The sequence below is a fragment of the Vicugna pacos genome, chromosome 16 (genome assembly GCF_048564905.1).
Source record: "Vicugna pacos chromosome 16, VicPac4, whole genome shotgun sequence".
Taxonomy (NCBI): Eukaryota; Metazoa; Chordata; class Mammalia; order Artiodactyla; family Camelidae; genus Vicugna; species Vicugna pacos.
The window spans coordinates 11589677-11605305 of record NC_133002.1 but is presented as its reverse complement, the minus strand read 5'-3'; the positions used below and the strand labels follow the sequence as shown (position 1 = coordinate 11605305).

At 49.6% G+C, this 15629-nt stretch overlaps 2 protein-coding genes across 4 annotated transcripts; both read right to left on the bottom strand.

Annotated features, from left to right (window-relative positions):
* Positions 1 to 260: 260 nt before the first annotated feature.
* On the bottom strand, positions 261 to 5050 carry RPL26 (ribosomal protein L26). Its single transcript, XM_006217774.3, has 4 exons — positions 4993 to 5050; positions 4031 to 4203; positions 2807 to 2947; positions 261 to 430 (listed from the first exon to the last, which is right to left on the bottom strand). The coding sequence occupies exons 2-4, from the start codon at positions 4196 to 4198 to the stop codon at positions 302 to 304; spliced, it is 438 nt and encodes a 145-aa protein (XP_006217836.1). The 5' UTR covers positions 4199 to 4203; positions 4993 to 5050; the 3' UTR covers positions 261 to 301.
* Positions 5051 to 9709: 4659 nt separating this feature from the next.
* Positions 9710 to 15305, bottom strand: RNF222 (ring finger protein 222). 3 transcript variants are annotated; one of them, XM_072940645.1, is made up of 3 exons: positions 15098 to 15305; positions 12127 to 12341; positions 9710 to 11538 (listed from the first exon to the last, which is right to left on the bottom strand). In XM_072940645.1, exons 2-3 carry the CDS (start codon positions 12128 to 12130, stop codon positions 10880 to 10882), a joined length of 663 nt encoding a protein of 220 aa, XP_072796746.1. In that variant the 5' UTR covers positions 12131 to 12341; positions 15098 to 15305; the 3' UTR covers positions 9710 to 10879. The 3 variants fall into 3 exon arrangements, with proteins under 3 accessions (XP_072796746.1, XP_031531883.1, XP_031531882.1); XM_031676023.2 differs by having other exon boundaries at positions 9710 to 11542; positions 15098 to 15303; XM_031676022.2 differs by lacking the exon at positions 12127 to 12341 and having other exon boundaries at positions 9710 to 11542.
* Between the last annotated feature and the right edge of the window lie 324 nt (positions 15306 to 15629).

The window sequence follows — 15629 nt, the reverse complement described above, 5'->3', positions numbered from 1 at the left end:
AAAATAATGCTGCCTGCTGTAAGAAAATCACTACTTTATTAGTCCTGATTTCAGGATTGTTTTTAGAAAGCAAGCATCTCTGTTATTAAATAACTGATGCTCCAAGTTAGTTAAAAAAAAACACCTCTCTTTAAAACAGTACTTCTCATTAGAGGAATCAAGGCATAAGACAGATATTGTTTGCCTAGACAGCTACCATCACCTGAACTTCCCTGAAAACTAGGCGGCGCCCCCAAAGCACCACACATAAACGAAGTGTCTTCATTTTAAGTTTTTAATGAAAGCTGTATACAAGATTACTTTATTCCTGCATCTTTTCAATTGTTTCTTCTTTGTATTTGCCCTTTTCCTTTCCTACTTGGCGAGACTTGGCTTTACGTTCGAGGATCTTTTTGCGGTCTTTGTCCAGTTTTAGTCTGGTGATAACCACCTGCAGAAAAGAAAAAACTCTTTTAAGCTTTAAATAACTACCAATACAGAACACATGGGAAGGCCCAACATTCAATCCCATTTCCCAAACCTCTGGTAGTGGATGCCTGAATACTCAGTGCCAGAAATGATTCTTTACCCTTGAACAAACTTGGGTTAAATAAATGTTCACTAATGCTCCACCAACAAAGAGAAGGGAATGTGGCATCAGTGGTTCTTCTCACATCCTCTTCTGTGCTTTATTATAAAATCAGCTTCTTTTTGTACTGCAAAATGTATCAACTGTTCCACTCCTGACTCCAGTTTTATAAGCTAACCAAGTCATACACATTTGTTTCTATAGCAATGTTAGTACCGTAAAGTGGAAATATGTAGTCTCCACACATGATTCAACCTGCAAAAGCTTTTAATAAAGTCACAGAACAGACCTTATGCAAACAGGTCTGGTCACTGAAGATGCCCGGATTATGATAAATTTTAGTCTTATGAAGGCAGGAGAGGGAAGGAGGAAGACAACACTGAACGAGGTCTGGAAATATGGCATGGTGACCAAAAGACAACCTCTGCTGCCTTGGGGCTTCTATCTAGTATGAGATGGAATGCTGGAGAACAGGGGCTAATCCCATCATGATTCGCAAGGCCCTATGGATAGGGCTGCATCTAAAGAGACCTATGAGGAGTGAAGTGTTCCAAAGAGAACAGCAAGTACAAAGGTCCAGAGGCAGAACATCTGTGTTTCTCAAATTTGAGTGTACCTGGAGGGCTTGTTAAAATAGATCCCCAAGTCCCATCCCCAAATCCTGCTTTGGTAGACCTGGGAACAGAATTTACAATTCTATCAAGTTGTCAGGAGATGCTGCCAATCAGCAGGCACACTGAGTAGCATGGCTGTAGGAATAGCAATGGGGCCAGCAGACTAGAACAAGGAGAGTAGAATAAGATGACCTCAGGGAGCTGGTGACAGGAGATCAGGCAGTCTTGTAGGCCACTCTGATGGTAACAAGCAGACAGGATTCTGGATAACATGTGACAGTAAGTCAACAGGTCTTAACTGACTGATGTGGGGAGTGTAATGATCAATAATGGTATTTTGGCCTGAGCAGTTAGGACAGAGCTGACACATGCTGTGATGGTAGCAAACTTCGAAGTTTCAAGGATAAAACCAGGAGTCTTAACATGTCAGTTTTGAGATATTGATCAGATATCCAAGTTGAAATGGAAGATAGTCAACTGGATATCGAGGTCTGTCTGGATTAAGCAACTAAGCCACAAAGAGGGAGATCAACTGTATCAAATGCTGCATAAAGTTCAAAAATCACTTCGAATCAGTCACTGGATTGGTGACCTTGACAACAGCTAATCTCATGGTGGGGGCAAAAATATGACAAGTAAATAAAGAACGGGAAAATCGTTGCTCTTAGGAGATACATACTGAAGTAATTAAGAGGTGAAGTGTCATGAAGCTTGTAATCATGCAAGAAGGAAAGAAAATGTTAATTATGAATTCTAGGTGAAAGATATGCAGCAGCTGTTTCACTGAACTAGTCTTTCGACTTTTCTGTAGTTTGAAGATTAGATTTATGGTGCCAACTCAAGATCCTAAAAAAATCCTCAGTATTTGAACTGGCACCAAGTGCATTCATTACCTTTATAGTAAACATTTTTTTGAGCGTATATATATTTTTATTGAGGTATAGTCAGTTTACAATGTTGTGTCAATCTCTGGTGTACAGCATAATGCTTCAGTCATATGTGAACAGACATATATTCATTTTCATGTTCTTTTTCAACACAAGTTACTACAAGGTATTGAATATAGTTCCCTGTGCTATCCAGTATAAATCTGTTAAATGTAATTTTTTTAACAGACAAATGAGACACTGCTTCATGTTAAAGTTCAGGACATGAGAATTAGACCGTATCTTTTATCCTGGTTTAGATACCACGACCAGTGGGATCTAGCCTGAGCTCCAGGTTTTTCCCACCCGCAAATGGCTGAAAGCCTACTTTGTAGGGTTGTAAAGCTGCCTTATTACTTACTCAGTTCCATTTAATACACAGGGTATCAGCTCCATATCATCTAAAAATTACCCTATTTCCTAGATCTTAAGATCTACCCATTGTTAGATCCATCAGCTTACTAATAACCTTTAAGGCAAAGGTATCTTAAATATACATAATGACAAAGACATCTTAACTTCATAAAAAACTTAAGTGCTGTTAAAATACTTAATTAAAATACAGCATTGGCTTTAAGACTGGATTCCAGCACGCCTAAATCTGTTTCTTTGGGATCGGTCTATAGACAAGCAATCACATTTGCCAACAACTGCTGTCATTTCCTTCTCCCCTCTCAAGCATTCTCAGAAACACCCACCTTGCTGGGGTGAATGCCCACATGGACGGTCGTGCCATTTGCCTTCTCCCGCTGCACTCGTTCAATGTAGATGACGTATTTCTTCCTGTAAACTTGGACTACTTTGCCAATCTGTTGCCCTTTGTAGTGCCCTCGTACAACCTAAACACAAATTCAAAAATAACAGATGTATGTGGATAAAAGAATATTAAACTTGTAAATCAGGAGAACTATGAGTCAGGTGAGCACCATTCGTTCTATGAAATATATAGGTTCTTCCAATTTTGAGAGACCAAATCATCAATGGAAATATGCCAATAATTCTATCTCTGGCTTTAATTAACCTGCAGATAAACTATGCTCCATATAAAACTACCGTGATGGACAGTGCAACCCTACCGCCCATGATCCACCAGCAATGAGGGGCTTGTAAAATGGTTAAAAATAAGCAACAAGCCCACCTTGGTTTTCTGTACAAAATTGACAAGGGAACTGTCACTGCATCTCAAAGGGAACAGGCCACAGGCTACAAATATTTAATTCACAACCTATTAAAGTGTTCAAATCAGTGCCAAACAGCAGGCAGCAGCAAAGACTTAAGGGAGCATCCCACCTCTTTCCAAAAGGTTAACTAACATTATTCTCTACCCAGGAGTCCCAGTGAGCCTCAGCTTGCCAGAGTGCTTCTAGACAGATGTTTCTTTCCAGTTGCAGACTCTCACATAGTGTTAAAGCTCATGAAATGTCAGTATCACATAAGTTGCTTTAGAGACTGCTTGAATCTTTTAATCACTAGCTGCATGTTACAGCTAAGAAACATTTACAAAAATTTTCACTTTAATAGATTCAGCAAATAATCTGGTGGTCCTCTCAAACAACCATGTGAAACTGTGCTTCAGTTACAACTTCTATATCTGGATTTTGACTCAGATGCAGAATTGTTTATTGGTCCTCAAACGCCTCTTCAACTACCAAACATACCCAGAAAAAAGATAACCCCAAACTATAATGTCCTGATTCCGAACCATCTTGTTTGACTGCATCTGATGCTCGGGACAGTTGATTTTCACCAAAGAGTAAAGGTGAAGAGGGCAGCATCCTTTTTGTTTTTCAGTCTCTGACTCAATTCCTTTTGCAACCGTGTTCTGGGAGCGAGTGTCTCAGATGTATCACTTTCAGAATGCAATCCCTCCTGTATGTCAAACGGGCGGGATATTAGCCAAGATGCCCGAACTTGGCACATACCTGAACTTCATCATCCTTTCGGATGGGCATGGATCGAACATTGTACTTCTGTCTCAGCTCTTTGGAAAGAGGAGAAGACATAATCTTCCTGCGAATGTGGGAAGGTGCATTGAAATGCCTTTTACGGTTCTTGCTTCGGTCAGAAGTCACGAAGGGATTGAACTTCATTTTGGCTAAAGAAAAAGTTAAAAGAGGTGTAAACCCTCAAACGACCAAAGTCTCACTCAGTTTACAAACAAGTAACTGCCAACAATTTCATCTTGAAAGTTTAGAATGCTCACGGAAACTAACATGTTCCTTAACTCTACCAAAAACTGCTGGAACTAAATTGCCTTAATGGGATGTTTTCTTTACTTGCTTATGGAATATAAAGACTCTTCACTAGCAACACATTTGTTTTAATTAAATTTTTGGTTTACACTGTGAAACTACGTAAATACTGGGTAGGAAAGCTTAAGACAGGACTCACATCTCTGCTGAATTAGAGCAAAGCAGACTGACAATTCAATTCAAATACAGCATCACGTTTTAGAAAGAGCGACGTTCATCTACGAACTTGAGCGTGAACATATTTAGTCCCCTCCAAAATGAATGAAACCAGGCCCCCCATCCTGAACTGGGAAATTGCACAGAAATAGGGCCCAATAAAACAGCCTTACAAAGGGCGAGCGCGGTCTGAAACTCCGTAAAGTTTTTTCTTCAGAACACTACACTGTCCAGACTAGATTCCACCGCCTCGTCCCCTTCAGCTCCCGTTTCCGAGTCCTCAAACCCTCTTTCCTCCTCCCTTCCCCAGCCCGGCGGCACTTGAGCCGGGAGAAAAATAGCTCAAGACCATCTTGGCCCCCCTCCCTGGGTGCTACTTTGCCGGCAGAACAGTATCGGAGCCCCCGGGGTAGAGAGCCCCCATGCCCGTGAACAGATGGCTCCGGATTACACGCGCTGTCCCAGCAAATTCTCACCCGCTGGCGTTTCAGTGATGGCCGCGAAAGGGAAGAGATCCACAGGTTGCTTCCGGTTCTGTAAATTTATGAGAAGATCTCGCGAGACCGAAGTCTCTTGGAATGAGAGGGGCGCGGAGTTTGAACGCGGAGAGGAAACTAGGAAAGAAGTTAATGACTAGTGTCATCTTTTGGCTCGGAGGGGAACTGCAAGGGGCTGCAAAACCCTTCTCCAGGTCCCGGTGCCTCCTTTCGGAGCTCTGGGTTCTGCAGCTGCGTCCTTTGGGAACGATGGTTCCCAGGAGAGTGACGGGGGCTGGTCAGGGTCTGAGCAGCCCCCGCGGCTGTTGAGGGAACGAGCGGCCCCATGGACCCTTGTCCCTTCACTTCCCAGTACCAAGCGGCGGGGACCCCTTTAGCCGGGAAAGGGCATGTCCTACGTTTGGCCGCCAGGTGGCGCTGGGGCCCCACGGCCGGCCGGTTACCTAGGTCACCTGGACATCCCAGCCTGGGCCAAGGGCATGGGCGTGTCGAACGAACCTGTCCGGGAATCTGCTCCAGCCCGGCTCGTGCTGACTACTCCGCGGGGCCCGCCCGAGATTCGGCTCCAGCTGTCTAAAAGCCTTCCGAGGACTGGGGTCACGGGTCCGCCCCCAACCCTGCGGAAGTAGGTCTGAACCGCGTTTCTCACAGCTCCCAGGTGATGCCAAGGGTGTTGGTTCGAGACCACCCTTTGAAGGAGCGCGGCGTGAGGAAGTCTTTCCACGCAGAGAGCTGTGCCCTTTTCCGAGTTTTGCTGCGTGCCCTCCTTCAGTTCAGGATCCGGTGGACGCGGGGCGATAGTGCGCTCCCCTGCAGAGGACTGCAGCGCGGGGTGAACTCCCGCCGCGTGCCCGGCCGCGCACCCGGTAGGAGGTCGGTTTCTGTTGAATGAATAATGTAGGTGTCATACTGAGGGAAGACACGCATCTCCTGATACTTAAGATGTAGTGAGCTTGCTGAGTGCTAGGGACGCTCTTCTAATCCCTTTGCATTTTTAGCTCCTTTAATCCACCAAGTAGTCTGGCGATCCTGGTATTGTCCCATTTTACAGATGGGGACAGCGAGGCACAGAGAAGTGAGAGGAACTTGTGCAAGGTTATACAGAACCCGTCGGTTATAGACGAACCTGTACAGGTTTGCTTCCCAGCCCCTTCTGGTAACTGGGGGTATGGTCCCAATCTGTGGGAACCCATGGGGTGGAGTCAAAGAGTGAGAAACCATATCCTTGAGGGCCCAGGGTGGAGTCAGTCAAAAACATGTGTTTTCATGATTGAAAATAGTAGTGTTCTTAAACATGCTGTGAAGAAATAGCCCCAGATTTTATTCATAATTCAAATATTCAGTTCTTTTCAACAAATGTTTATGGAACATCTTTCGTGGACGTTAGAGTTGCAAAATGAAATTAGTTAAAGTTTCTTCCTGCGGGAAGCTCATCGTCTAAGAGCAGAGAGAAACAATGGAATCAACAACCACAGGACCCCAGAGAAGGACTCACTGAGCCCGCCTGCCCTTGGTGCTCCTGGGCTTTGGGAGCGCAAGAGAGCTCTGGGGTCAGGGAGCACCTGGGGTGAGGTCATCCTTGACTGAGTTTTGAGGAATGTTAAAATTAGCACCATGAGGCAGTGGGAATAGCTTGAGGGAAGGCACGGAGGTATGAAGCCCCATGACGCACTGTCTCCAGGAGCCAGGTCCTGTGGCTGGCATGAGAGGCATTCAGGGATGAGCCCACAGGGCTCTGGGCTGAGTTGAGTTTGCTTTGGACACTGAGAGCCATAGGGAGCCATGGGAGGCTCCTGCGTTTTCCTTGCCTTCCTTTCTGGTCTTCACAGTTTCACCCCCTCCTCTTTCTTCTTGTCTTTACTGGTTTTTTTAAATCATCTTTTCTTCAGGTCTCCCCATCATCTTCTCTTCCCTCTTGGTTTCTTCAGCCTCCCCATCACCCCTGCTGTCCCCCCAGCCCTCTCAGGCATCCTCACCTCCCTCCTTCCATCCAACACTGAGTCATCGAAATTAAACCTTCAACCCACCATTTGGAAGCATAACCACTTTATACAGGGTGAAGATGGCAATGGTACACGCAGATGCAAATTGCTGGTAGCCTAGTTCTGGAGTCTGTTTATCTTCACAAATGTCTGTTGGGCATCTTGGCTCCACCCCTGTGGTCCTCAGGCCATTGCACCTGGCTGCCTTCTCTCTCGCTCTCTTCCTCCTATTCCTCTTAACATGAGTCCTTTCAAATTGGCTCCTTAGGGTCATTTTGAAGGTGGGCTCTGAGAAACCCTAAGACACACCAAAGCAGGAATTATCCAGATCACATGCCTACCTTCATGAACGAAACTTTTTTCTGAACACCCAACCATCATGTTTATTTGTTTATTCATTCATTCACTCACTCATGCATTTTTCAAATATTTATCCAGCTTTTACTCTTTGCTAAATTCTGTGCCAGGCACTTGGTATGATCTTACCAAGATTGGTGAGATTTAGCCTCTCCTCAAGGAGCACATTGTTTAGGAGGAGGGCATGGACTTGTCAACAAACACAAGTAATAAAGTGGCTTGGGAGGATGATGGAGATGCAGTGGGAGTGGCCAATTCTAACTCAGGTGGGGTGGGGACCCCTTTACAGGTAACCCTCGAACTGTTTCTGGCGAGCTGGGTGGGGGTTTTCTGGGTAGACAAGGAAGGAAGCATGTTCCAGGCGGAGGGAGCTGCCCGAGCCAGGCCCAGAGGCCTGCACCAGCACTGCTTGTCGGAAGTGCCTGTAGTGTGTGCTGAGACGCTGTTGTGGCGGTCGCTTGTCCTGGGCCAGAGGAGGGTGCAGGAAAGTGACAAGTTGTGAGGGTGGAGCAAGGTTGTTTATTCTGTGCCAAGAGAGGACATTTGGCTCGAGAAGGAGCTCAAAGCGAGAGGTGGAGGCGGGAGAAGCGTGGCCTGTGAGTCATCAGGCTTCACTGAGGGCGGAGGTCACGGACCCCAGCAGTGGTGGGAAGAGGTCTCTAATGTGCGCCCAGGCTCCTGGTAACCCTGGTTCAGGGCCCACCTGCCACGTGTGGACCCTTCTGCACACTTGATAGGCCCAGTGTGTATGAACATCAAAGGTTATTGTGATGGGAGGTAGCAAAGTGAGTGTGTGTGTGTGTGTGTGTGTGTGTATATGGAGAGGGGATGCCTCTGGACAAGGGGGGAAGAAAAGAGCAACTGTTTATGCTTAACCTTGGGTGTCCGTCTGTCTGTCTGTCTGTCTACCTGTTTATCCATGGTGCTATCTTTCCATAGTACCCGGACCCCAGGGTGGTTGCTTAAAGCGAAAAGATTTTATCTGAGAAAGAAAAGGAAAGATGGAGAAGAAGGAATCAGAACAAGCACATCAAATGATGAGGCCCAAAGAATTTCCCAGGGTCTTAGAAGCATTGAGAATATTGAACTTTTTACCTTTCTTCCTGAGATGACTGTTAAGCCTAAGATGTCACACCTCTAACCAGACAGACCAGCCCCGCCGAGCCGGGAGCTGACGCTCTGGAACCGCCGGACAGGTGACCTGGTGGCTCTTGAATGTTCTTGGGACCAGCTCCTCACCAGGCAACAGGTGTGTGCACCGAAGATATCTTTAGCTTCTCATGTAACTTTTCAGTTTAATTTTTGAATACTACATATGTTTGCTTGGTTCAGAAATCCCTTTCCCATTCCATCACTTTCTCATCCCCCTTCCACAGTTCATCACTGTTACTGGTTTTGTTTTTTTTTTTTTAATATCTTTCCAATTGCTTTATGGACAAATAAGCAAACTGGAATGCAAAGTCTCATTCCCCTACTTTTACACACAAACTGTATCTGATACCCAGTTTCCACGCTTTGCCTTCTCCCATTGGCTGTTGGATCCTGGAGACTTTCCTTGTTCTTTTTACAGCCGCATAATGTCCCTGCACCTTTAGTGACTGTTTTTTTCATCAGCTCAGTGCTTCCCACCCACATTTGCAATGTCTCTGGAATCTTTGAGAAAATATATACCTTTATTTAAAAAATAGCTCTTAACATTCGTTGAAAATAAAAGAAGTGCCATTGACAAGTCACCGCTGAACAACATGAAAACACTACAGGTATTTTGGAATCCACTTTTGGCAAACACAGTGGAATCTGCAAAGACTAAAATCAGGTCCCTAGAAATTCATAGAAGTGTTTAAAGCAGCCTGGTTGTGGTTAAAATGGACTCACTAGAGTCTTTGTAAATTTAACATTTTAATTCCTATAATAAATATTTCCCCCATGAATCCGCCTGGGTCCCCCCAGTAGCACCTGTGCTCTTCTCTAGTTGTGAAGAGAGCACAGGGAAGCCCGAAAGTGCTTTCTATCAGCCCTCTTGTGTCCAGAAGTCCCCTGTAGCGTGGCTCCCATCCCCTGGGGGTCCCCACATAACCACCACTGCAGGCTTTTAGGAACGAGGTGAGAGGCGGGGCACCATTTCTCTCCCGACAGTCAGCAAACTTTGCCGAGAGAGGTGTGGGTTGAAGAGGGCTTAGCTGTTGGCACACCTGGGCTGCCAACAACCACCTGTTTGAGAGAAGAGCTTGAGGTTTTTGCTGTTCTTAATCCGAAAATTATGATGGCTCATTGACTTATGGGCCTTAATAAACAGGAAACAGCTGTCCCGAATGGCTTGCTCCCCAGACCCAACCTGAGATTTTTCCAAGGTCCTCATGAAGGATGAAGGTCCAGGGTGGGGTCCCCAGGTGAAGAGGCCCTGGCTGGCTGCCGACAGCACCTGGGCTCTGGTGGTCACCGAGTCAGCTGCGTCCCTGTCAAGCACAGCTGTTCCCTTCCCCACCCTTCCTTGCCCAGCCCAGCCTGGGAATCCACCTCGAACTGGCCCAGCTGGTATGGCCTCTCATGAATGAGTGGTTGGTCATGAGGAGGAGGACCTGGGCTGGGAGGGAAGCAGGAGCCCCCAGGGCTGTGTTTGCCCACATAGTTCTCGGCTGACTCAAGCCCTGGCCACCAGGCTTCCCCTGCACTCCCCACCTTGCAGGCCATCCTTGTGAACCCCAGCACTCAAACTTTGGACCATTTTTGGGCCTGGGAGGCTTGGGGAGACCGACCTCTGGCTCTGTGGTCATTCTTCTAGCCTCGGCTTCTGTCAGCAAACCCCAATTCCTGACATGGCCTCAGCTCCCCTTTTCTGTTACTTCCCCCGGGAATCCTGGGCCGCAGCCTCTGAGATCAGCATCTCCCTCGGGGAAGACCTTCCAGGCGGGTGATTTGGGGGCGGGAAGGTGGCAGGTGCCCAGCTGTGAGGGTCATAGGTGGATGCTGAGATTCGGGGGAACGCAAGTGCCTTCAGCCCCAGTGCCACCCCCTCTGTTTGTCCCTGGGCGCAAGCTGGAGGACGCTGCGTGGGCATTCTGACCTGAGGAGTCCTGCCAGTGGGCCCCCATCTGGCAGGATGTGTCATCAGGACTTCCTTGTCCCCGCACGGAGCCCTACCTGGCCTCAGGTGGGTCACTTGGCAGATAAGGGCCACACCTCCGGGCCGGGGAGCCCACTGAGGGGTAGCACCCATCTTCCTACTTTGCTCAGTTCTAGCCTAGGGGAAAGAGGAGGTACCTGCCAAGGCTGGCCGTCACGTTTTCCTCCTTGGCCTGGAACCTGGCATTTCCATTTCAGCCTGCAGCTCAGCTGCTCAGCTCAGCTCTGGCCTCGGCAATCCTGCCCCTTGTCGTGTCTGAGCCCCTCTGGGAGCGAGGAGCCCGAGGTGGGGAGATGCCCCGGGCCGCCCCTGGACCAGGGCTGCGCCAGACCCCTCCAGCCTGGCTGTGCCAGAGCAGCTCTCAGGCCAAGCCTGGCTCGGTGGCCCCCACAGGTGCCTCTGCTCATGCCTGCTTCCTCACCAGCAGCACCCAGGGCAGGATGGCGGCTACCACGGCCACCACGGTGATGAGGGTGATGAGCAGGAGGGCCCGGGAGCGGCAGCAGAACGACCGGGTGGAGCTGGGCGCCGGGGAGGCCTCCGAGAGCTCAGCTAGGCTGCGCCGCGGCAGGATGCTGTCCTGCTCCCCCAGGGGCATCCCGTGGCGGCTGATGATAAAGATCTGCGGCTCCCGGGGCAGGCCGGGCGGCAGGTCCAAGGGTAGCTGGCCACCCTGACTTGGGGACGGCCTCCAAACAGGTTGGGAGACGGTCAGGGGGTTGGTGTGGCCCAGGGCATCCGGTGGTGGCACTGGGGGCAGGCCCACGGGCACGGCCAGGGTCTGGGAGCTCTTGTCCAGCATGGAGGGCCAGCGGGAGCTCTTCTTGCTGAGGAAGGTGACATAGCGGCAGATGGGGCAGACGATGGTCCTCTGGACCTGCCCGTCCACGCGGGTGGACAGCAGGTACTTGACGAGGCAGTCATGGCAGAACACATGGCCACAGCTCAGCGTCCGGCTGGCGCCCTCCAGATCGCGGAACTTCTCGTAGCACACGGGGCACTCGCTGCCCGAGCTGTCCTTGCTCTCCGCCTCGGACATGGCCGCTCCGGGAGGGCAGGGCCCTAGCTGTGGGCAGGAAGGGCCACTGCGTGAGCATCGGTGCCTTTTCCTCCCGTGCCCCCCTCCCAGCCTCCCTGCTGCGCCTCTGCTTCTGCCGCCTCCTCCTTGTCTCCTCTCCTGTCCTCTTCCTTTTCCTCCTACCCTTTCATTTTGCTGCTCCTCCCCAGTGACCTCCCTACATTAAACCAAGACCTTTAGGAGGCATGAGGGGCCGCTTCCAGAAGGGGATTGGGAGACAAGGAGCGATCCCAGCCACGCTGGACTCTGGAAGGAGGTTTCTGGTGTGAGGAAGGTGTCGCCTCTCTGACACCTCACCTCAGCCATGACATGTATGCACAGCGAAGTCACCACATCGCCTCTTCCTGGTTCGATGCCGGAGTGGAGGCAGGAGCACCCATCTCCCCCAGCCTCAGTCCAGGCTCCAATGTGCAGAGAGGCTGTTGTCCAGAAAATCCTCTGCCACCCCTCAGTCTCCCCACTCAGGGGCCGACTGACCCACTGGATTGTACTCGGCCACTGGACCTAATTCCTCTGTGCGGCGTGTGCCTCGTATAGCAGTAACTGTTTTGAAAATAAAACTCAGAACTTACACATCCAAATGCCCACTAGTCCGCCACGCAGTCACGTCAGGGAGCTGCGGGCTCATTCCTCTGCCCGCCACAGCTCAGTCATCCTTCAGATTCTTCTCAGAGGCCTGCCCGAGGCAGCGAGAGAACCTTCAGGTCAACCTCTGTGAAGGCAGAGTTTCATCCTTCGAGAACGTGTCTGGTATTTTGGAAATGGCCAAGAGCCACTGGTGCCCAGCCTGGCGAGAAAGTAAATGAGGAGTCAAGTGGCCTGAGACTGTTTCAAATTAAAGATAGAGAGTCACCATAATGTGACAGGTGGGTTTCAGACTTTATCTGAGACCTGAGAGGCCCCAAGGATGCTCTCAGCAATGGCAGCATTGTTGGATTAAGTACAGTTTCCCAAGGTGATGATTTGAGGGGAAACACCTGTTTGGGTATTTGATGCGGTCCAAGTGTCCCCAGTATCACAGCTGTGTAATCTACACTCATCTAGAACAGGGTCTTTAGAAAGAACTGTGGTCACCTGTTCATATATTCTTCCATCAGGGACGTAGACCAAAGACTTCTGGACTCGCTGACAACTGTTACATTATGGGCAGCCCCCAAGTCTGAGAGAGGACACAGTGGGACCAAGGTGAATTAATAGGAAAGACAAACTATCATTTGTTCAATCAGAAATCTTTTGGAATCTCTCGCCTCTCTTGGCTTGGTTCCAAGTCCACTTTGCCAAGTTGCAAATGTCCCCAAAGTAAGAAAGAGCAGAAATGTGTGGAGGTGGGGAGAGGGAGCTGGGGACCCTGGCGGCAGCACAGAAACCTTTGCAGGGGTTTCCAAACCTTGGTTTCTGAGCTGCTCGGTGTGGTCCCCAGGTTGGGGCTGGGGGTTTGGGTGCTCAGTCTTCGCAGCTGGGTTCAGATCCTTGATCTCCTCATTACTGTCTGCAAATTGCTTAACCTACCCAAGCCTTAGTTTCCCATCTCTAAGATGGGATTGATGATAATAGTACTACTTTCCTTTCAGGGTTGTTCAGAGTATTAAGTGAGCTAACGTGAGTGGAGTCTGGCCCACAGTAAGTGCTCAGTAAACAGCAGGTGCCATTGTTAAGGCAGGCTGAGTCCTTTCCCCTCCTTGTGCCTGCCTTCCTTCTGCTCCCTGAATGTTCCTTATTATGTAGATAACTAAAAAAAAATAATAATAAATAAAAAAATCACACCCTGGAAGAGGGCAGCTCTCCTTAAATTAGAATAACTGAACGAGATGACAATGGATTAGGTAAGTGATGGGCAATAGACAATTAAGCTGGTGATTCCAGTGTTTCTCAGTCATTTTTGTTTCGTAACACACTTGCAAATGTCTAAACTGGGGTTGTTCTCAAGTGCATCCATTTATCTATCCATCCCTCCATCCATCCAGCCAATTGTTCAGAAAATACTGAACACCTGCTGCATGCAGGGTACTGGGCTGGGCACTGGAGATCAGCAGTGAGCTAGAAAGCCCTTCAGGAAGCCTTAGAGCCTAGTGAACACTTATAAATTTTCTTGAAAAAGATTTTTTTAAAAAGGAGGAATGATGGGGAGAAAGGACTTTTGAGGTCATTTAGTAAAATCTGGTTTTATAGGTGAGCAGACCCAGGTCCCGAGATGGGGACATGACTTGTCTGAGGTGACAGAGAGGGAGATGGCAGAGAGAGAGATTGATTGATTTCATAGGTGGTATAGAGAACATTATTAGCATCAGAGGGTAGATTGGGCGAGTAGATATTAGCTAAGCCAGGAGGCACTATTCTCCTTAGGATGAGCAGGGGAGCAGGGAGGACTGGGTTTAAGGAAAAATTAAAAGGATGCATCCCACGTCCCTACCGACAGCCTCTCTGCACAATCCTTTCCCCTTCCTGTGTTTTGAGAGAGGCAGGCCATTTACGTCTGGACGATGCCACCCGCTCATCCCCACCTTCTCACCTCCCTTTCTCAGTCTCCCTGACTCCTCCCTCCTGGTGTCCCTCCCTTCCTCTTAATCCCATTTCATTCTCCATCCTTGAGTTCCTCTTATGAGCCTGACTCTGTCTTGGATGCTGGGGCAGAGGAGAGGGCAGCAGAAGAAACGTGGGGAACTTGCTCTGGTTTGGGTGCAGATGAGCGGAATAACAGTGCAGGACATTATATGCATCCCCATTGGTGCTTGAGGAAATTGTTGGGGGAGGAGGGCTGGAAAGTCTTCCTGGGAGAGGTGGGACCAGTGTCGAGCTAATAATAAATAATTACAACAGCGGCTCTTTCCAGACCACTAATTATGTGCTTGGCATTTTGCATCCCTTCCTCATTTCATGGTGACAACAACCCTGGGAGGTAGACATTATCTCTGTTTTACAAATGAGGGAGCCGAGGCTTAAGTAACTTGTTCAAAGTCAGGCTGCTAGTACAGGGCAGACCCGGGACGCGAGGCCGGGCCAGCCTGGCTCCGCAGCTCGTGCTGGGCACCACTGCCTCTAGCGAGGGTTTGCATGAGCCTCCAGACCTTGGCCCAGGAGTAGGTGAAGAATGTGGCAGCACGGGAGGTCCCAGCCCTCACACCTCTACACGAGCGCCAATTTCACAAACTTCCAGGGATGAAGACACCTCACGAGAGCACCAGAATGCAGCTGTAGATGTTAGACATGCACAGCTTTCTGTGTGTCTATCGTACCTCGCAGCAGCAGCCCATTGTAAGGACTGGTGGGGTGTCACCAGCCCGGGTGACCCCTGCCTCCCCACCCTGGGACAGCGGGCCTGTGAGGCAGAGCAAGACTTCTAGGCACCTGGGTCTCCCTCCTGGATTCCCCAAGACCAGACCTTATAGTTTCAGCTGTGACCACTTCCCCACCCCTAGACAACACACACACACACACACACACACTCCCACACCCCAGCATCACTCAAGTGCCACTGCAGAACCCTGCCAAGCTCTGACTGCATCCCGCCCCTTCCACCCCCCCCAGCCCAGCCCCCAGACTCACTCTGGCCAGGACCAAGGCGAGCAGCATCCACCTTCCACCCAGGGCCTCCGCAGAGCAGATCTGAGCCACCCAGAGGTGTCAGGCAGGCGGCACGTCCTCCTGCTGCTGTCACTGGGACAGCCGCCGCCGCCAGGGCATTTCCTAATGACTGAGCAGGTCGGGAGGACAGCGCCAGGAAGTGAATGTCGCCCAACTTGTTTGAGGCCGGGAGGCTCTTGGCGTTGCCCAGGGGTTTGGCCCCTGCTGGAGTCAGGTGACCTTGATGAGGATGCTAGGAAAGGGGCTCCCTGGCTTGAGGAGGAGCCTGGGGGTGAGTGCTCCAGACAAACACAGAGTCTCACGATGATGGTGTGACCCAGGAGCCCTTTGATGGAGGCTCCTTAGAGATGGGTCTCCCCATCCCAACAACAAGAAAGTCACATTCACAGTCCTTCAGCCTCCTGGACCCGTTTCAGCGACCTTCCCCCAACCCCGCTGCTCCCCTGCCCGGCACAGGGTGAAGGGGGCAGATCAGCCTCAGTAAGGCTTTGCC